The sequence below is a fragment of the Scylla paramamosain genome, chromosome 22 (genome assembly GCF_035594125.1).
Source record: "Scylla paramamosain isolate STU-SP2022 chromosome 22, ASM3559412v1, whole genome shotgun sequence".
Classification (NCBI taxonomy): Eukaryota; Metazoa; Arthropoda; class Malacostraca; order Decapoda; family Portunidae; genus Scylla; species Scylla paramamosain.
This window is the reverse complement of record NC_087172.1, coordinates 13,602,430-13,624,929: the sequence shown is the minus strand read 5'-3', so window position 1 is coordinate 13,624,929 and position 22,500 is coordinate 13,602,430. Positions and strand designations below refer to the sequence as shown.

General features: G+C 39.0%; 3 protein-coding genes across 5 annotated transcripts in view; 2 read left to right on the top strand and 1 right to left on the bottom strand.

The window, feature by feature from the left end:
- LOC135111594 (vascular endothelial growth factor receptor 2-like) overlaps positions 1-313 on the top strand; it is a 24,745-nt gene extending 24,432 nt beyond the window's left edge. Inside the window, 1 exon segment of the mRNA XM_064025062.1 lies at positions 1-313. This exon segment is cut by the window's left edge and continues 668 nt beyond it. Coding sequence (XP_063881132.1) covers positions 1-37 — 37 coding nt within the window. The 3' untranslated portion in view covers positions 38-313.
- A 7,321-nt stretch (positions 314-7,634) lies between these two features.
- Positions 7,635-12,800, top strand: LOC135111602 (MORN repeat-containing protein 4 homolog). 2 transcript variants are annotated; one of them, XM_064025086.1, is made up of 5 exons: positions 7,671-7,791; positions 7,951-7,982; positions 9,311-9,506; positions 11,198-11,307; positions 12,507-12,800. In XM_064025086.1, exons 2-5 carry the CDS (start codon positions 7,970-7,972, stop codon positions 12,656-12,658), a joined length of 471 nt encoding a protein of 156 aa, XP_063881156.1. In that variant the 5' UTR covers positions 7,671-7,791; positions 7,951-7,969; the 3' UTR covers positions 12,659-12,800. The 2 variants fall into 2 exon arrangements, with proteins under 2 accessions (XP_063881157.1, XP_063881156.1); XM_064025087.1 differs by lacking the exon at positions 7,951-7,982 and having other exon boundaries at positions 7,635-7,791.
- Positions 10,931-22,500, bottom strand: part of LOC135111600 (protein C-mannosyl-transferase DPY19L1-like) — a 22,665-nt gene continuing 11,095 nt past the window's right edge. For both annotated transcript variants that reach the window (XM_064025080.1, XM_064025079.1), the window contains exons 3-4: positions 20,173-20,310; positions 10,931-19,935 (exon numbers count right to left, since the gene is read on the bottom strand). In XM_064025080.1, coding sequence (XP_063881150.1) covers positions 18,190-19,935; positions 20,173-20,310 — 1,884 coding nt within the window. In that variant the 3' untranslated portion in view covers positions 10,931-18,189. The remainder of the gene's footprint in view (positions 19,936-20,172; positions 20,311-22,500) is intronic.

The following is a 22,500-nucleotide window of genomic DNA, read 5'->3' as shown; positions in this document are numbered from 1 at the left end:
TCTCCTCCCAAAGAACTCGTGCAGTTATAACTCTTAGTTGCACTCAACTAGCTATATAGTCAGGCACTAGTCACAGAACAAACTTGTGTCTGACTCATCTAGGAGGCCATGATAAGTGCAGGAGTGTAGGAAGCTTATGTTCCCTGGTGCCAGATGGGGCCAGTATTTTCTGCTCCCCATCTTTTCCTCCTTCCTCTCTGTTACCTTTGTCTGTCAATAGTTCAATGATTGCTGTAAGGAGTTTCCATCTACTAAAACCATCATGGAGATCCCTCCTGCATTATATCAAATCTGCCCATTTTTAGCTTTTCTAGACTTACAATAAAACGTGTGCTATTAATGTTCATCATCGAGTTTAGCTGAATCCATATAAGTAGCTTTTTTTTTTTTTTTTTTTTCATTCAGCAGTATTCTAAGCTTTAGATAGTGTTCAGTATTTTAACAATAACCATAAGTGGTCAGCCATATTCCCTCACCTCAGATCAGTTACAATGTATACGGCAGGAACATAAGTGAGACTGACACTGAGGATAGCCATAAATGGTACCAATAACGAATTTACTAAAGCCATCAAACTACAAGATGCAGCCTGTGACATCCATGAAATGAAAGAAAAACTAAAGATGATTTGCAATTATCCAGGGTCTCACCCAGCCTGAGTAAACTGGAATGAAACTTCACGTCCCATCCACCAAACACTGATTCATCTTAAACCATCTTGACGAGTACAATAAGTAAAGAAAACGCTAATCCAGCAGGATATGCATTGCTTAACAAGGGAATCGGTACTACCTGGAGTATCACAGGAGCCAGACCTAAGAAATCACAAGCAGCAAGGTCTAAGAAGACACAACAGAAGAATGAAGAAGCTAAGAAGAATGATGAAGCTGAAGAGAATGCTGAACCAAGAGATACAATGGTACAGCAGCCATTAATGATAAGTTGTTATCCATAATAGAAAACGGATGATCCTGGATGGGGAATGAGAACACAACAAATTGATTGGCTACACGAATGTCAACACCTTGAATGAAGTAAGGACGGCAGATGCATGCATAGGAAGGCTGGATGTTGATGTTGCTGCTGATGAGCTAAAAACTTATATTTTTTGCATAGTACACATCAGTTCACGATCAAATCTTAAGCTTAGGTAACCCTGAATGTGAATTTAAATGACAGATATTCTTTTTAATCCTGATTTATAGCCAGATTTGGTTAGGACAAATTTTATGACGAGTTCTAAAGGAGACCATATATTATTGATTTTATACGCTACCATTATTTCCCTGTGATTTTTTAAACAAATATGCATTTGAAAGTGTGTACTTGTAATTGTTGTTCCTTAGTTAAAGAAAATATTGACGTTATTCGTTCTCTTGCTAAATATCAATGTGATTTTATTTTTCTTCAAGAAATTTCTTTTATAGTGGACAGATTAGATGATATTGATTTTATTAGTGAAGACATAAGTGCAGGTGTTCCTGCCATCTATGCTGCTCTGAGAAGTGGCTGGCGTCTGATGCTGGAATGTGCGAGTTTGTATCTCAAGGAAAGATCCGCCACTTATAATTACCGTACCTACTTGTGCTTGAGAATCACTTCATTGCTTTACAGGTGCTTGTGGGAGATAAAGATTATCTTGATGAAGGTAATGAAGAGCATAACATGGGAGCAGGAACTACGGATGAGTATCTACAAAAACTACAGTAATTGGAATATATTGTAGCTAATATTATTGTATTTATTTTTTTTTTCCACAATGACTTATACCAAATGATTGGATAATGTTTTGGGTAACAACGCTGATGACACTTTTATGAATCAAATTGATGTATTACATGATTTGGTTGGTTCTGAACACTTGCCCATGTTTGGAAGTATTCATATAGTTAATACTGGTTTATATATATATATATATATATATATATATATATATATATATATATATATATATATATATATATATATATATATATATATATATATATATACATATACATATATATATATATATTGTTGAAAATAATTCAAATGATGGAGTAAGCTGAGCAGTGATGACTTTAATGAAATGTGAAATGCCATTACTGGGCTTCTTGAAGTGTTTTGCTACTCACTGCTGTGAGCTTGGCTGCCAATATGCCCACCACATTGCACAGACTGATAATATTTACACAAAGTTTTCCAGCAGTATTAAATGGGACTTGAACCAATTTGCTGAGTCCATGATTAAAAAAAAATAGACATATCTGGTTAGAACAGAAACATAAAAAGAGCTATGCATCAAATCTCAGTGGACGGTAAAAAAAAATGGTTAGCATGTGGAAGGAAAGAAATAGCACAGTGGACTACAGTATGAATCAGAGCAGAAAACCATTTAAAGACAAACTGTCTCAAAAGCAGTAAAAAGAATGAGATTCAAGAAAATCAATGGTTATATAGCCTAGAAGAAAAGGAAAAATCAAAGGACATTATGTCTTTTAAAGTTAAATAGAACAAAAAATAATCAATCAATCAAAGGCCTCCAATATCAATGATGGCAAAAATTAAATGGAAGAAATTACTTACGTTTTTAATAGCAAATTTCTTGCAGAAGCTAATGACTATCATGAAGATGAACATGGATTATCAAATAGACTAAAGGGTAATGGAGACCAATCTAGAAAATTTCACAGTTATACCCCAGAAAGACTGAAACTGTGTAAAAAATAATTATAAATTAATTAAAAAATTAAAGTGTTGGACATGATGGCATCCACTCACTGCTCAAATTTTGCCACACATGATCTGTTGTGTCATGTATCACTATTCATGAACACTTCTTTCAACCACTGCTACATCCCTGTATAATTACTCAAGGGAGATGTAAAAAATGTTAATGGTAAAAAAATGTTCATGGTAATGTGACAGATTTCACAAATTATAGACTTATAAAGTGATCCATATTTTTTAAGCCTTTGAAATATATGTTTTAAGTATTTTAGAAGAGAAGGTATATTTTAATTATAGCAATTAGGTTTTAGCAGAGGTTTAACAAATTATTATTTTTTTTTTTTACTGAAAGAAACAATGTTTATGCTGCATTAATGGATTTACCAAAAGCTTTTGCTATAGTAAGTAGATCATTTTATATCAAGCAATATCTTATTAGAGAAGAATGTACCTCCTAATATTGTTCTGTTAATAATGAGAAATAAAAAAGCAAGAATTATATGAACACTAAATCTAATAAATACCATAGATTTAATTTAATTTAATTCCACTTCTACAGCATGAGAGAGAGAGAGAGAGAGAGAGAGAGAGAGAGAGAGAGAGAGAGAGAGAGAGAGAGAGAGAGAGAGAGAGAGAATAAATTCAAATTAAACATTTCCTCTTGATATGGCCCCAGATTTTTTTATTATTTATTTATTTATTTATTTATTTATATTTTATTTTATTTTATTTATTTTTATTATTATTTTTATTTATTTATTTATTTTTTTTTTTGTTGCTTGGTGGCCCCAGGCTCATTGTCTGGATTGTAGGCATTAGATTTGGCTGTGATTTCGTCCTAGGCCTTGGCGCTCATTCCAAGGAGGTGAGGGCTGGAGGCTTGGAGGTAAGGAATGAGGGCAGCTTCCCTCTCCTGGATGAGGGCCACCAACTGGGACCTCTGTTTTCCCCGCAAGAGGAAGTACCTGTAAATATGTAAAAAAGTTACTCATTACAGTGTTGACATTAAATTTATGACGTAGTATAATATAATGGAATTAGTTTCACAATAGCTGCCTACTAATAATAGTGCTTCACGTTAGCCTGGGATTTGTGCAACTCTGGTTTTATTGTTCTTCTGTCAGTCTGCTTGTTATTTTATTCCAAACATATTCAGGATAAAAATCCCAGACCTAGAGAACAGTGGGGCTCCAGAGCAGGAATAATGGAATCTGCTGTACGTGTGGTGAAGCAAGGGGAAGGAACATACATCTGGACCACCTTTATTGTTTTATTTACTTTTAATTTAATACCTTCCTTGTGTCTACTTTTTTTTTTTTTTGTGGAAGGAAGCAATTGTCTAGAGGTTTCAAACAAGAATAAATCACGGGTCTCGCGCCGTATGAAACACTCCTTAACAAATCTATGTATCCTAGTTTATGTCTAATAATAATAATTGCTAGTATTGCTAAGTGTGAGTTATAAAAAAAAAAAAAAAAAAAAAAAAAACATTAAATCTTACCTGAGAAGATGCCATCTCTGAAGTATACGTAGAAAACTTGTAGGCAAATGTTTTGTCAGTCCGGCTGCATTGCACTCCCACGTGTTGTGAACCTGCCTGCCATCTCCACGGGGAGCGGTTCTTGCATATTATACCACCGTGCTCATGTCCACGGTCGGGAAAAACCACGTCACGGTGCACCATCCACAATCCTCTCATATGAACATACAGATGAATATGAATATGCATATGAACTGTTTGTATGTTAAGTGGCAGGATGTAATGTTAAGCCTGGCATGTGGCTCTGACAAGCAGCACCATTGACTTCCAGGTCTGACATAATTACTGGCACCTGAAATGATTCCATATCACCTAATCTCACATGCCGCCCAACACTGAGTCACATCATTGCTAATCCCGGACCCGTTCATCGCCTCTGACCTGCACTGGGCACCGCATGTTCCCCGAGTACTTTGGTGGTACATAAATTATCCAAAAATAATAGTTTGTCAAACGCTACAGTTGAAAAAAAGACTGGCCAGGTCGCCATTTTATAACTACGCAAACCTCCACTCTCTCTCCAAACCCATCGATGCTTCACACTTAAAAACAACAAAATCATGGAACACTCACAAACATCCAGTTACTTACTTGGAAACCAGTCTTCCTGGTCTTGCTTAAACGTGTTGGAACAGTCGGTTGGGTGCTGGAGCGTAGAGGCTGGAGTCCTTTTCAAGGAGGCCCAAAAACTCGGCTTCTAATTTCTCCACCGTGGGAAGTATCTGTTTCCCCCAACTCCCTTTTCAAGAGACTCCACAAGCTCTCTATTAGGCTGCAGTCTGGACTATTGCTTGGCCAGTCCGGAATGTGCTTAAGCTCATGAACCTGAAGCCATTTTTGACAGTTTGCTCTGTGCTGCCATGGAGCCTTGTAACGCTGGACAATCTCAGCACCACTATCAGCAAAACACTCCCCAAGGTGTTCTTCCAAGATCTTAAGATACACTTGCCGGTTTACCATAACGTTCTTTTGAAGCACTATTAACAGTCCCTTACCCCCATACCCAAAAGCACCCCATACCATAAGCGATCCTCGGTGTTTTACTGTAAGGGGACGATACGGATCATCCCTACCCATACCTTCCCTTACGTGTCACTCACTAGGATTACTAACTTATCAGTCCAAAGAACGCTGCGCCACTTTTCTAATGGCCACTCCAACTATTTTTTTTTTTTTTTTTTTTTGCAAATACCTTGCTAGTTTTCCTTTGGCGTTCATTCAAAGCGAGTTTACAACGCACAGCCACTTTCTTAAAAACGAAGTGCCTATGGAGAGCTCCCGTCACTATTCTCACCATCACATCACTAAATGGCTGAGGGTTTTCCTCAAGTTTCGTTGCCGTAAGGGTGGAGTGATATCCATGCACTGTTTCATTAGTTTAACTGGTTTCACTGATTTTCGTTGGTCTTTGAGTACTTTTAGCGGGCATGGATACAACAGCACTGTGGGGCGTGAACCTTTGAATTTCTGCAGCCGAGTAACGAACACTTCTTTCAGTCACACCAGTTTCTATAACTATGGGCTGCACCAAGAGTCGCTAAGGTTTGCAACACCATTCGTTGTCGTTCAACTGGAGGTTCTGTCTGGTTTGAATGAATGTTGAGCGAATCTGACTCTTGGTTTCGAAGCAGCATAATTTATGTTGTCTATAGTTACAGTTTGAGTAGCAGACTAAGTGGGAGCGATTGATGGATGTAGGAATGTGTGCTCCTTGCATGTAGCTGAGTGACTAATTCACAAGGTTGCTAGTCATTGTGTAACTGTCTGAGCTGCGCCCGGAACGGGCTTATGAAAACTCGGGTCTTGTTCGACCCCGAACTCTTGATAGTTAATCAACTCTTTAAACTGGATTTTTTAAGTTGAATTAACAATAATGCTCATCACCATTCATCATTCTGTTGGAAATTAATTTATTTCCGACACCTTGCTCTTCGTTTCAGTAATGTCGATGACTCATGGTAGCTTGTTATCTTCCCTTCAGCCCTCGACTTCAAACATTCGTGACTCTTGGCACGGCCCTACATCTTTCGTTTGAAGGTCCAGTTCATGAAATTGATCCTTACCCCTTGTATCACGATCAAGGGACTCCTCTCACAAGATAATGAAAGACAGGCGCCAACAGAATCTCAGCACACGGGAGGTTGGCCACTCGCAAGTAACACAACCCTACTGACGTATTAAATGACATTGAGACGACTTCACAAGTGTTTCGAAACCAGTTTCCGACGCATTCCTTTCACGCAGATCTGCGGATCAGGCCTCTGCGCAATGACCACAACACTTAATATGCCATGTCATGAATATCTATTCATAAAGTCAAGTTCAAATGACAAAAAACATTAAAAAAAATCAAAGAAAGAGGGATGCTGGTCATATATAGTTGTAAGATCCAACCTACTTTAACAAACTTCATGAGCTCAGAAAAGAGAGAAAAAAATGTCCGGCGTTGACAACTCCAAAAGGGTTGTTGTAAAGAACAGCCTCTACGTAAATGGTGAACCGGATAACCCGAATTCATATCTCTCCAAGAGCTGATTAACTTTTCGGCGATCGTCAAAAGGACAAGATTCCCCACCTGCTGCCCATCAACCTTGCCTTCAAGTGCAAATACGCGGTCATTAAAATAAAATTAATTAATTAAAAAAAAAAAAAAACTGCCCACAACACCACAGGCAGGGCGGGGCTGACCCTTACAGCACCTGACCTTACAGCGTGCAGGCGCTATAGGCACAAGACATGTGTATGGAGAGGTGGATAATGATGCGCCGTGAGGTGTCAGCCTGTCAGGAAGTAGGAATGATGTCGTAGGGATGTTGATTGGAGGGTGCCCTTCGGATGCTAAGTGAGGCTCCAGCCCATAGTGCCTTTCCGTAGATGAAAGGAAACGCAGAAGTTTATCTGTCATGTTGCCCCCGTGTGATCCTCAGACTGAAGCACTCAACGCCTGTCCACCCATCTCACCTGTTGCTGTTAAACAAAACAATAAATTAATAACGATTATGCTAATACAGATATTCAGGGAAGTGTGCCACTATTATACACGACACTGAAGAGGAAAGCCAAACTGAGTGATCACAATGAATAACACTAGTAAACGTACGGTAGCTATTACTGTCTTGTCAGGCTCGAAGCGTTCCACAGCCTCGCACTTACATATGCGGCAAGGCATTATGGAGGCCAGCAACGTCAGTACATTATGGAGATCAATCATGTCAATAAATAAATAAATAAATCATAAACCTTTCAATCACCATTACACATAAATATATATATTTATAGATTTACCGAGAGAGAGAGAGAGCGAGTCAGGCTTCCGGGCACTTCCAAGGCACTTAGGAGACTTCACTACACGTGACTAAGGTACTTAGTGCCTACACGAGAGAGAGAGAGAGAGAGAGAGAGAGAGAGAGAGAGAGAGAGAGAGAGAGAGAGAAGCCCTACATTATAAGAAGCAAGTAGTGACCAGTCCCCTGAATACAGCCATTTCTTCAGTCTCACTGCCACCACCACATCCACTACCGCCACCACAGTCATGGCTCAAAGTAATTCACAATTCCAACTTAACTATTAGTACTAATGCTAGTGAGAGAAACAGTAGCAGCAACAGCAACAACAGTAGTAGTAGTAGTAGTAGTAGTAGTTGTTGTTGTTGTCAGTAAAACACTCATTAGAATTGACTCCCATGCATTTATATTTCCCAGGCTGACGTCATGGGAGAGGATGCAATGTACAGGTGAGCAGAAATATGCGCTACCCGACAACCCAAATGTAGGTAATGAGATTGGGAGTGCAAAAGCCTACAAATGTTCGAAAAATAAAACCTGCTTGGAAACCATTTTTCACGTTTATTTGTCGAGAGAGAGAGAGAGAGAGAGAGAGAGAGAGAGAGAGAGAGAGAGAGAGAGAATGGAATGATGAATGGATGGATGTATGGCTTTGTGGATAGATGAATGGATGATTGGATGGACGGATGGATGGATGAGTGGATAGAAGGATGAATGCGTGAGTGGATGGATGGAAGGATGAATGGATAGACAGAAGGGTGGATGAAAGAATATATGCATGGATGGATAAGCAGATGGATGGATAGATGGGTGGATGGATGGGTGAATGGATGGATGAATGAGTAGAAGGATGAATGGATGGATGGATGGATGGATGGATGGATGGATGGATGAATGAATGGATGAATAGATGGATGAATGCATGCACAGATGAATGGATGGATGCATGGATGGATGAATGCATGCACAGATGGATGGATGAATGGACAGTTTGGGCAGAAATATTGTTTGTAAACAGTTTGCAAAATGGAAAATGTTGCCAAACAATATTTCTGTCCAGTCTAAGGCATTGCCTTGTGCCTTCAGGCCAGAGGTCCAGTAACACAGTCACAGCCTCTCACGGCTCAATTTTTTCAGCCTCTCACGGCTCAATTTTCTCAAGTGTTTCAAAAGATTGCCTGAGGGGACACTGATAACAGCAATAAATGTCACCATTGAGTAATTAATTTGTATATATATATATATATATATATATATATATATATATATATATATATATATATATATATATATATATATATATATATATATATATATATATATATATATATATATATATATGGCATAATGGTATAATGTCTGTGAACAAGGATTGTCTGACATCCTCTCTGAAGATTGGCCTTTGATATCCTGTTCACACGGGGCGTTTTTCTGCTGTGTGGTTGCTACCACCCTGCAGCAGTGCCCACACAAAGTGTTATCCACTGCATGGCTGGTACCAGATGATCAACTGGTAGTGTCATCATGAATGTTGAAGGCACATGTTATTTCTGCTGCTGACACAGTCATACCCAAGCCTGAATCAGGTCTCACACGAATGAAAAGTGGCCCTGGACTGCTCATCATGCATATGATGGATCATTTTGCACCTTCCCTTCACTTTGTCATTCATTGGTGACCTTTAACTTTATAGCAATAAATGTTTGTAGTAATACAAAATTATATATATAATATCTTAAGAGTATCAAATTGCCACTAATGCATGAATTTCTGGCAGAGTCACGTGCAGGTGTTGTCAAGTATGGCAGCTACAAGTATGAAGATGGCACTCAGTACGTGGGTGACTGGAATGACAAGGGACAGAAGCACGGGATGGGTCACCTGGTGTTGTCAGACAGCACGCGCTATGATGGAGGCTTTGAGGCTGGCTTGTTCAATGGTCTTGGAGTGATATCCTTCCCAGATGGAGCAAGGTATTTTTGTGCTGTTATATATATTCCATCCCTTCTTTCTTTCTGTCTCTAAACCTGAACCCAGAAGAAATTTATGGTTTTATTATAAACATCATAACAGTTTTGTACATAATTTAATTAGAGAAAAATCTGAAATTTTTTGCAAATCATGTACTAATATCATTCAGTAAGTTAAGAAACCAGGTACTGTACTAAGGGCCTTATAAAATCCAACCATTAAGAATTCTAAGAAAACCTTACTCAACAAAAAAAAATATGATATTATAGGTACAAGGTCGTACAAGAATTTTGTAAAGATTGTGAAAATAAGTACTGTCAGCATTATCAAAAGTTGTGGAACTGGAATGATAGATACTGAAGTTAGATGATAGTGTAGCAATTCAGGCAGATAGAAAATTCAAAACCATGAATAAAAAAAAAAGAGAAATGTAAAAAACAATGTACATCGACATTTTTCTAATAACTCAGATAACATATCCAACTCTTAAAAGAGATTGTCAGCATGTGATACTACATACCTTTTTTCTATCTGGAATATTATGAAATAAATGGCAAAAACAGCAAAGATAGGAAAGGCAGCATTCTACTTTATGCACAGATTTATTTGAGTGTTGAAGTGAGAAACTGATCAGTATTGAGCATGACTGGATTGAGACTGGATGAGACTGGATTGAAGATGAAATTGCTTGTAGGAGTGACCAATAATATTCAGCAAGGCAGAGAAACAAGAGTATACTAGGCATTAGATGTGTCAAGCAAACATACTAATGAAAGAAACACTTGGTAGTAGCAGTAGGATGGCAACTCTAATTTACTGGATTAATGATTGGATAAAGTAGTACTACTGCTGAAATCATGCCTCAAAACTCAAGTGTTTGGACTCCTTGAATAGCAATTATTTAACATTAGAACAGAAGAGCAAGAGTCAGAAATCGCAAAGAACAAAAACCATGCCAGCACAGCCATGGTTATAAGTAAAGTAGCTTTCTGTACTCAGGAAAAAGTAAATAAAAAATAAAAACTCATAAAGTGAGAGGTTACTTACACCTATACAAAGATCAACTACATAGAAAGAACAAAGATTGTTTGAATAAAGAGCGGTAATTACGATTACTAAAAATATAGTGACCAGTAGTCCAAAGGCAGGGCTTCCCAAGTCCCCAATCCCGGTGTGGGAGGCCAAGATAACATCTAGTGACCATGAGACAGCAGGACAGATGGCAGCCTCATCCCAAGTCAGCTTACTCACACTTTAAGCATCAGGCACATGTGGAATGGTCAGAGTTACTAGCACACATACACCACAATGTGGTCACTGCCACACTCCAGACACCTCCAGAGGCACACCAATGCACCACACCACCTTCTACCACTGCCACCTATCTCTCTCACATACACACACACACACTTTGAGAAACTTCCTTGAGAAATAAGAGTTTATTTGAATAGCAGAACACATTACCAGAGTAAGTGATGATTGCAATTTATAAAATGCTGCAGAAATTTAAAGTTTATTTTTTTAAGACAGGTCATTATTACACTTTTGACTACAACAACAACAACTACTACTACTACTACTACTTCTATTTTAGCAGGTGACCACTGAATAACTAGAGTGAGTATTATCACCACACATAAGTAAATGAATCCTAATGAATATGCAATAAGGTGGGCTTTTCTTGTTTCTTCAGATATGAGGGGGAATTCATGCAGGGGTGGTTCCATGGCCACGGCATCTTCTGGCGCAATGACAACATGCGCTTTGAGGGAGAGTTCCGTGGAGGCCGCATCTGGGGTCACGGTGAGACTTGGATTATGTACTGTTGTGGAACCACTCAGGCAGTGTCCCTGGGTTTGGCTGCCTGGTGTGCTCCTGTGTGGCTTTTAAAAGCTGAACTCTTTTTTTTCTTGTGATCTCTGCAGCTTTTGATCACTTATAGATCTCAGTGCTCCCTCAGTGCAGCTGCTTGAGCACTCCTCCATTTGACGTGTTGGGGGAGAAATCTCCACACTAGGGAAATCACTTTTACACTTTATTGTCCATGCAATGTATCTTTCTTCTCTACATTTTTCCCATGCTTGTATTTTCTATATTTTTTTTCATTCTTGTCTTCCCTACTTCCTCTTCTTTTAATCTTCTGTGCCACTCCTCTGCTCCCATTACTATTGATTCTACTATATCTAGAGTTAAGGTGTGGTTAGACATGAGTTGGATGAGGGTTTCTTCTTGCTCACTCATTCATTCAGCCATGCTCTTTCAGGTTTCATAGCAGCTAAAATGTTCATTGCTTACATTTGAACAAGGAAGTAACATGATTCTTGCCGTCCACAGGCTCTCTTATAACATCTTTCTCAATCACCCTCCTTATCTTTCCTTTCATGCTTTCTTCTTTCCTTCATGTTTTCTTGTATATTTTCACCTCCTTTCAGAATCTTTTCCAGTTCACCTACAAATTTTTCTTTGTCAGTCTCCTACCCACCTCTCATTTGCATTCTTCACCTGATTACCCCTGAGAGTCTGCCATTGAGCAAGTCTAGTCTGTCATGGCAACTGCACACACACACACACACACACACACACACACACACACACACACACACACACACACACACACACACACACACACACACATTTTAAAGATAAATAATAGCTTTAAAGATAAAATATGATCAACTTTAAAAGATGAGACATATGAGCAAAAGATAGGACATATGAGCTTGATTCAATCCTGTTAAAATACAATTAGGTAGAACACAGGCACATTACCATCATTAGATATTCCCTGAGTTTAATTGAAAACCTTCTTTACCTATGGGTAGGTCTTTAAGAAGGCAGATCTTCACTAACCTTTGCATGTTGGTCAGTTGCTTATCTCTCCACATCATTACAGTAAATACAAATCAATAGATTTTTTTAAAAATCTGTAAAATCCTGAATAACTAGAGATGCACTTTTTTTTCCTGCATTTTTGCCCATCCTGCAAAAATTTGGTACTACAGGTCTGGTAACATACGCTGATGGCTCCAATGGCTTCCCACGTAATGAGGGATTTTTTCAAGATTGTCGCTTCATGCGCAAGACTCGCTGCCCCCAAGTGATCCAGCGAGCACAGAAAGTGGCCCACATTGCTCGAGCACAGATGGATCAGTAGAATGGTAATCATGATGCCAAGGAATTTCATTGATGTTGAAGCTGAAGTTTCTCCATCTCCTCAGCCATAAGTGGCCTGAAGGAATTTGGGGTTATCTTCCTAAAATCTGGTAATGGAATAATAAAAGGCAATAAAAGACTCAGTACTCATTTCATTTACATCCTAAAAATCATTAATTTTATATGATCATTATTTTTTTTTCTAGTAATATATAATACAAATAAAAATTCATCACTATTATTCACTGTTTTAATAACTATAAAAACTAAAATACTTTAATAATTATTTTCTAATAATCATTCATTTTATTTTATTGATTTTTTTCAAATGAGTCACATGTTAAGCTTAGCTTCTCCCTATGGAGAGTTTGACAAAATATTTATGCAAAAGCCAAATTTTGGCTGAATATAAAATGCAAAAGCCACACAATTGTACACACATTCACCTCCAAACCATTACAAAACATGGAAAGGTATAACAGAAGAACATAATTAAAATCAGCAAATCAGGTTACTAATGTAACTAACCCAATGAATTTCCATAGCTATTATCGTAGTCATTTGTCAAAATAACATCAACGATGTGTATTATACTGCATGATTTTTAAACAATGCTCTTATCAAAGTCAAGTGCAACAAGATTGATTTTTCTTTACTTTTTTTTTTGCCTTGTTTGTGTAATAAGTGGTTATTAATATTAAAGAAAATATGCAAGCTATTGATGCCCCTGGCTGTTGCAGCCAACATGTGCATTCCTAGGACAGTGGCAGACCAACCAACATGTGCATTCCTGGGACAGTGGCAGGCCACTTCAGAGAACAGTCACGGATGGGGTTACTGTGACCACAGGAAGCCCTTATGACGAGTCCATTCCAGACTTGTATTATCTGTACCTACAAGCATCAACAACCTAATATATGTTATACAATGATGATAACTGCAATAAAATAATAATAATAATAATAATAATAATAATAATAATAATAATAATAATAATTATTATTATTATTATTATTATTATTATTATTATTATTATTATTATTATTATTATTATTATAATAATAATAATAATAGTAATAATAATAACAACAATAGTAACAACAACAACAACAGCAACCACTCTCAACTTCTTGATGGTTCATTGAATGGATGAATTATGTTCACTGCAAACTTTGATTAAGATATTTTGATTAATTCACAGTGAGTTTTGTTATGATATGAGCAACTGATAATGTACTCTTCAGTTGTATTGTGAGCTGTTTTATTTCCAGTGACTCATAATAATACATGTCAGTATCATACCATTTATATTAACAAGTGATGAGAGAGACACTCTCATTACTGGCACCAATGATTACAGGCCTGCCAAAACACATAACACCCAAAGGCCATGTTGCACACACACACACACACACACACACACACATACACTCATGATAATACTGCAAATACCCTCCACATTTATAACAAACACAGAGAAACAGGTCAATGTGCAGGTAGATGCTGACCACAATAAAAATTCACAGAAAAATACAGGAAATATTACAAAACCAAAATCAACACAAATACTATCCCTAACAGTCACAGACTACTGTATTACATCAGAACCACATAAATGTGAAATAGTCAACTATAATAAGCACCAAAATAACTTGGAAGCTCTCTTTAAAAGTTAAATCCTTGACAAAACCCATGATGACTAAGATACAAAACAAAATGAGAAATATCACTTAAATCTAAAAAAAAACAGAAGCTTGAATACTTTTTTCAATTGCCCTAAAATTATAAGTGAAAAAGAAAGTAATTCACTTATCCTGGCATTTGTAATATGAAACAATAAATTTTTAACAAGAAATCTACAAAGACATTAAAGAAAAAATAAAGAAATAAAAAAAGAAAAAATAAACACAAGTAACAATACTAAATAAGAAAAGGACTTCAATCTTAAAACAAACAAACAAATACACACACACACACACACACACACACACACACACACACACACACACACACACACACACACACACACACACACAAAATGCATCAAATTATTGAATATAAAATACAAGCTAAAAGAATAAAATAATAATAATAATAAAATAAGTAAATAAAAAAAGCAATCAATATTTAGTGTTGGACAAATGAGCAAACAATCCCATTAACAAAACTCTTACAACAGTTCCAATTCTTGATATTTTGAATAAACACCATGCACAATCTCAAGTAACAGTGGTTGGTTCTCTATCTATTGCTAACAGCTGCTGAAGAATGTCAAAGTGGAAAGGCTGCCCTTCTGAGGTACACACACACACACACACACACCAACAGTACCAGCACACCCTCACCTGCCCTATCCCCAATGGTAAACACTTGGCAGTGCTGCCTATTATCACAAAGAATTGGTCTTTTCTCATTAATAAATATTCCAGTATCAGCAGAAAAGTTGAGCTGGGACAACTTGCAAGATGTGCCACACTGGGTTATGAAGAGGACGACAACATCTTCCATCAACATAAGCACTGCAGACACAATAGAATTCCATCCAGCTCACAGCTTTTCTTAAGTAATTTGATAAGATTATTGATGAACAGTATAAATAGCATACACAATGTGGGGACCCCTTGCACATGTCTACCATCACAATCACCACATCAGTGTCTGTAATGCAAGTTACGTGACCACAAAAGCTACCACCACTGCAGCACCACAACCTGTCTACACCAGCATGTCTATCACCTTGTGCTGTGGGACTCTAACATGTGCCTGCAAAAAAAAACAATGAGTCATAACTTTTTTTCTCTTTGCTCAGTCTCTTTAAGTGAAGTCTTATCAAGTGGTTAATGATCAATTCAGCCTGTTGGCTACCAGTCAGCTCTCTCAGTGATGCAAATCACTATTGCAGGGGAACAAAGAGTACCATTCTGTAGTTTTGGTTATATTGAAGCCATGTTGATTACCTGGGACATTTATAACTGTACCTAAAAATGTTCACACACTACCCACATGCCAGGTAGAAGGTTATGAGCATGTGGTAAACAATAATAAACAGAACAGAAATAGTTAAAGTCCACTGCATCACTAATGCCTTTAACACTGCTGAGCACAACCCACTGGGCCACCCACTTTCTCCTCCTCTATTGTTCATCTGATCTTGTGCTTCATTCACAGTAATATTGTCATGAAGCACTACAATGTATGTCTGCAAACTGCCATCACCTTGCAGGCTACCTACACCTGAGGTATTTAATGGTTCCTTACAAAATACCTGAAACTGATCATCAGTGAAACAACTACCTACTTCACATACTGTCCCTGCCTGTTTATGACACATCACACTTGATGCACCCTCACACCATTCCTGCACATCCTACATGGATGTGTAACAGCACACTCATACAAAGTATCAGTTGTGCATGCATTCAGCATGCCTGTCTGCCTGGATGTCTGGCTGAGGAGTATCAAGTTGGCTAGGCCTCCGGGAAAGCTTTCTTTACTTGTAAATTCTCCACTAAAACATGCTATTTGGTTCATTTAGTGACTATAAAGCACATCATAGCCTCCTGACATGCCTGATCCAAAAATATTAACAAAAGGAACTTTCAGTAACACTAAACTGTGACTAGAGAGTGATCTGAAGGCAGACATAGGTTCTGCATGCCTAAAAATTCATATATATAATATCAAGTAAGGCATTTTACACAGTATACATATCTATCTCAGAAATCCACTGCAAAGCTTTCCTGTACTTAGGCTTGCTCAAAAATTTTACCAGTAAATAACAACCATTAAATTTTTATCAACACACATGGTGGCTGTGATGACACCATTCTCACTCAGAGAAGATACAAGGTCAGGGTGGTTATACAAACAAACTCATAGGAGTTTGTCTGTATGTGGGGAAATTGTCTTCTGAGATTCCAGGCTGACTTTCCTTGGTGGTACATTGCCTGGCAGGAGGATGGCAGTGGAGTTTTTAAGCTGGGAAATGGCCCTGTGGGTTACCCCAAGATCAGCCGCCACACATATCAATGACACTCCCTGCTGCAGCTGTGCCAAGACATAGCCTTTTTCTCACATTTTCTGCTTATAGCGACCCATGGTAAAGGCCAGCAGTAAAATTGTGAGTATCCAAAATCAAATAACAACGAGCCACATGAAGCCGGATAGAAGTAAGTTACAGATGTTGGTTCCATGGGAGCTGGACCAGCACTGTTGTGGGAGGCATTTGAACAGCTACACAAGTGTCTCAGCTGCTGTCAGATGTACAATGATTGCACTCCAGCACACAGGTGGTGGATACGCAACTCGAATGTATCCACATTTTTCCATGTGTACTTATCAGTGTTTTTGCTGTGTATATTTCACTTGCAAAGTATATATATATATATATATATATATATATATATATATATATATATATATATATATATATATATATATATATATATATATATATATATATATATATATTCACTCCTTGACTTACAAAAGTTTACATTATGTGAATTTGAAATGATGCAAGTCTACATTAATAAGGATTTTTTTTTACTATGTAAATAATGCTATTATAAAATAAAACCTCATTAACTTGTGGTTCAGTAATTCATGGTCTGAGATAAATTGTAAGGGTTTTTTTTTCACATAGAAAAGACAACTCGTTAAATCTTCATTAATCTCTTCAGATGTGTAAGGATATGAAATGTGTGTTGTTCATAAAAAAAATAGCTCCAAAAAACACTTGTGGGTTGGGCATCAAGTTTAGTTGTTGGTGAACTGAACACCAATGAGCGAACCAGCTGGGCAAACAATTCCTACTGGTGAGACAGGCCAGGTGTGTTCTGTCCAAACTGCTCCACCAGTTTGGGCTTCCAGGCTTACAGGTTCCATTGCAGTGACAGGAGCCATTCTCAGCCCTGTGCTCCACATGATGGACTCCACCTCCCACTACCACTTGGCTACTTGTTTACATTTGGAGTGATGAGGTATTTGTACTGATATTGTTTCCTTATTTTCAATTTGTTTATTTTTTAGCTTACATATATATTTTGGCTTGCTCGTATATCTGCAAAAGCATACTTCAACAACTTATTGATTTGATATTGTGTGTATTATGTATGAGGTTATACCACTGATCTCTAAAAGCTCTAGATCAGTTATTTATATGTTTGTGGAACGGAAGCACAGGAATTAACATTACTTCTTATGGGAACACACTGTTCAAATGCACATAATATTCATGTATTGCTGATCAACCTAACTTTGCATAAACTGCAAGGTGAATGTATATATAATAAATGTATATACATACAGCCACACACACACACACACACACACACACATTACCTGTTAGAATTATTTACACATGTTACAAGAAACTTTACAGTACTTATTATCAAGTAAAATTTAATTCATACACTTCATCATTCACTGCCATCAAGTAAAAAGTATTGGCAGAACTTTGCCATGGCAAAGGTGGAGTTTTCTGCACCCTTTATGGAAACCTCATTCCCTTTCTGACACAAGTATGAGGTTCTATGCACTGTGATACCTAGGTGGGGGTATCTCCACATAGCGTGAGGGCACCTGTAGAACCACAAAAACATCATTAGCAAACACACGATGGAAGGGCGCAGCGTTCCTATGGAAGAGTCGTGGACAGAGGGAGGGTTTGTGTCTGTTCTGAGGCTCCTCTACGTCCCAAATGTCAGCCATGCCACATCCTGGCCGACTTTTCCGCATACACCATGACTCCTCAAGCACTACATAATTCACCCGCATGGACAGTAAAGTCTCATACACACTCTGAGCCGACCGCCGGCTGAATATGCTGTAAACCTTCTTGGTACGCTCCCTCAGGCCAGCATGCTCATAATGCGGGTGGTTGACGATGGGCCTTTGTGTGGATAGGAGGACATTGGCCATGGTGGACATAGGGCCAGCAAACACTGCATCTTGGTGGGTCTCAGTTTGCACCCACTCAACTAATTCTTCCAACTCAGGGTTGCTGTACTCACCCTGAATAGAATGCTGCTCACTTATATTTTTGAGGCCTCGGACACACATGCCACTCACCAGCACTGCCAGGACTGCCACATGGACCTCCCGACGCTCAATGAGACGCCAATACTTTTTGCAAGCTAGCAAGGAGGCTACAATACAGAGTTGTGGTGTCAAAAACAGCTTGAGACGCATTATCAGACCTGCCATGACCCCATAAAAAGCCAGCAGTATGACATTGAACAGGACACCAGGGTCCACGCCACTCCAGACCCCAGGGGGTGTTTCTCCATCTTCCTCTAGCCGGCGTAGCATGTTACTGTGGACACGACCCAGAGTGTGGTCCAACACAGCCAATATTACCAAGCCCACCACAGGAAGCAGTAGGGTCTCATTCAGCCGCTGAATGGACTCTGGTGGTAGCATATCAAACTCTGGTGAGCATGTGTACAGCAGTGTGTGAAAGTCTGAGTAGTTCGTGAACTTGCCTCGCAGGATGTTGAGGATGTGCGCATCATCCTCCACACCAAAAATGCGTGAGAGCTCAATCTTGCAGGCTGCACAGGAGACAAAGAGGAAAGAGAGCTGGGCCAGTGTGTTAGTTGGGAAGGGCAAATGCTGAAAGATTGGCTCCAGGAAGAGGTAAAGGAGCAACACTCCTAGTAGGCAGCCAGCTAATGGTGATGACACCAGTAGGGAGTTGCCAAACTGCAGTACCACATTATTCAGGAAGCCATAAGAGGTGCCCAGCAGAACTAACAGCATAGGCAGGGCAGGTACCACCCCCACTGCATACAGAGCATACACAATACCCAATACTGCCACTGTAGTAAACTGTGCAAACTGCCAGCACAGCAGGTAGATCAGAGAGAGGGTGCCCACCAGGAGAGGCTGTGTCCACACTGGCCGAGGTGCACGCAAGACCTGTGTCACTGCTACATTGAGTGCCACACTCCAGGGGAAACCAAAACTCTCTCTCAAGGGTGGTGTCCACTGAACACGAGTTGCCTCCCCATGGTTGAAGAAGAAGCAGATGATGGTGAGGAAACCCCCCATCAGGTCTCCACTCAAAAGGGTACCATGCAAGAAGAGTAGTGCAGCAGTGAGTCCAGCACTCAGCCACACCCCTGCCAAGTACCAGTAGACAGGGTCTCCCAGCCCCTCGCAGCTCACCACCGGAGACAGACCACGACCCCGACTCACCTGCCAGCACTCACGCATCTCCACCCCAAGCCAGGTAGTCACCGCATTAAAAATTCGGTATGTTCCTCCCAACACAACCTGGAAAAATGGACTGCAGTAGTGTGCAGGACATACAAACTGGAACAGCACAAAAATAAATAAATAAATAAATAAATAAATAAATAAATAAATAAATAATAATAATAATAATAACAATTTATGGAAATAATAAATGTAAAAGGATTAAAGGATGAGTGAAAAATTCAGATGCTAATTACTTTACACTCTTAAATCTATATCTGACAATGCTTGCCTCTCACAAACAGTCCCACTGACCTCAGGATAAAGATTGAATCGCTGGAGTGTGTTGATAACATCTGGAAACTCTGTGAGGTTATTGTGTATCAAGCGGTTCAGGCCGAGAAGGAAGGAGTCAGCACTGACAATGGACTTGTAATATGAGTAGTAAAGACCCTGCAATGAAAGAATTACACTAATTTTACCTCACTTCTTTATCACATTTCATGGTATAGGTTATTTCAATTCTGTAGCAAGTGTATACACCCACAAGAATTGTTAGCTTAATGCTTCTGCAGAACACACACACACACACACACACACACACACACACACACACACACACACACACACACACACACACACACACACAGTATATAAACTTACTCCCTTTTCTTTCTATTTACATGAATACAAGGTGAAATCATCGTCATCACAGTTTCTTTAACTGCGCACAGAAGGAATCTTCCATTTGAATATTTCTATTTTGTTTAAACTTCATGTCTGAACAACTGGGCACCTGGCCCCTTTGTGAAAAAGTGATCTGTTGTATAGATGGATGACAGATAGCCAGACTTCTCTTCCCCTACATAACTACAGTATACAGATTATATAAGAAATGCCAGAAAAATATCTCTTTCATGTCTCAATAACACAAGAGGGCTGCTGCAGCCAGTCCTTTCAAGCCAAAATTTTACTATTCACACTTTATGCCTACATCTTATATATCTGCACATTTTTAAATTAAGAAATTACTCAGTATGAATATGGCTCAACACCAGCCTTAGAGTTCCAGCCTGGAGAAGGAACCAGAAACATCTCCAGTTCAGACCACTCACTTGGCAATAACATGAGGTGTCTGAATTCCTCACCCAGCTTTCTCTACATAACCATTACAATATTTCCAGTCTCATATCTCAAATTTCTAATTAGAAGAGTATTCCCTCATCTCTTCTTAGCCTCATCTTGTCTTCACTGAGACCAACACATCCGGGGTTACTGATACCATTCCATTCATTCCTTGAGTGTGCAGCCCATGTCTTCCCCTACCACAGGGGAAAATAACAATATATAATAATTATTATACAAGTGTTTATGTACCAGGCTGAGGTTCTCCTTAAAGAGAGGCAGCACAAGCAAGATGTCATGTTTTTTTTTACTGTGAGAATGAAAATGCACAGGTGGTGGTTCCCAGTTCCCTTGCTCCATCTATTTTAGTTCCCCTACATGACACACAGGGAATACAATGGCAGACCTTCCCATCCGATTGCAGAGTGTGAAGCCTGGCTGTCCTCTCTACCACAGGGAGAGAATAATAAAAGTAATACCAGTCAACAGAAAGAATGAGCAGCTATATATGATTTTTTTTTTTTTTTATGGAGGGACACTGGCCAATGGCAACAAAAATCCAGTAAAAAAAAAAAAAACACTGAGATGCCAGTCCCAAAAAAGGCTCCAAAGCAGTAGTCAAAAATTGAAGGATAAGTGTCTTGAAACCTCCCTCTTGAAGGAATTTAAGTCATAGGAAGGTAGAAGTACAGAAGCAGGCAGGAAGTTCCAGAGTTTACCAGAGAAAGGGATGAGTGATTGAGAATACTGGTTAACTCTTGCATTAGAAAGGTGGACAGAATAGGGGTGAGAGAAAGAAGAAAGTCATGTGCAGCGAAGCTGCAGGAGGAGGGGAGGCATGCAGTTAGCAAGATCAGAGGAGCAGTTAGCATGAAAATAGCAGTAGAAGACAGCTAGAGATGCAACATTGCGGCAATGAGAAAGAGGCTGAAGACAGTCAGTTACAGGAGAGGAGTTGATGAGACGAAAATCTTTTGATTCCACCCTGTCTAGAAGAGCAGTATGGGTGAAACCCCCCAGGCATGTGAAGCATACTTCATATATGGACAGATAAGGCCCCTGTACAGAGTTAGCAGCTGGGGGTGGTGAGAAAAACTGGTGGAGATGTCTCAGAACGCCTAACTTCATAGAAGCTGTTTTAGCTAGAGATGAGATGTGACGTTTCCAGTTCAGATTACAAGTAAAGGACAGACTGAGGATGTTCAGTATAGAGGGGGGACAGTTGAGTGTCATTAAAGAAGAGAGGATAGCTGTCTGGAAGGTTGTGTCAAGTTGATAGATGGAGGAACTGAGTTTTTGAGGCATTGAACAATACCAAGTTTGCTCTGCCCCAATCAGAAATTTTAGGAAGATCAGATGCCAGGCATTCTGTGGCTTCCTTGTGTGAAATGTTTACTTCCTGAAGGGTTGGATATCTATGAAAAGACGTGGAAAAGTGCATGGTGGTATCATCAGCGTAGGAGTGGATAGGACAAGAAGTTTGGTTTAGAAGGTCATTGATGAATAATAAGAAGAGAG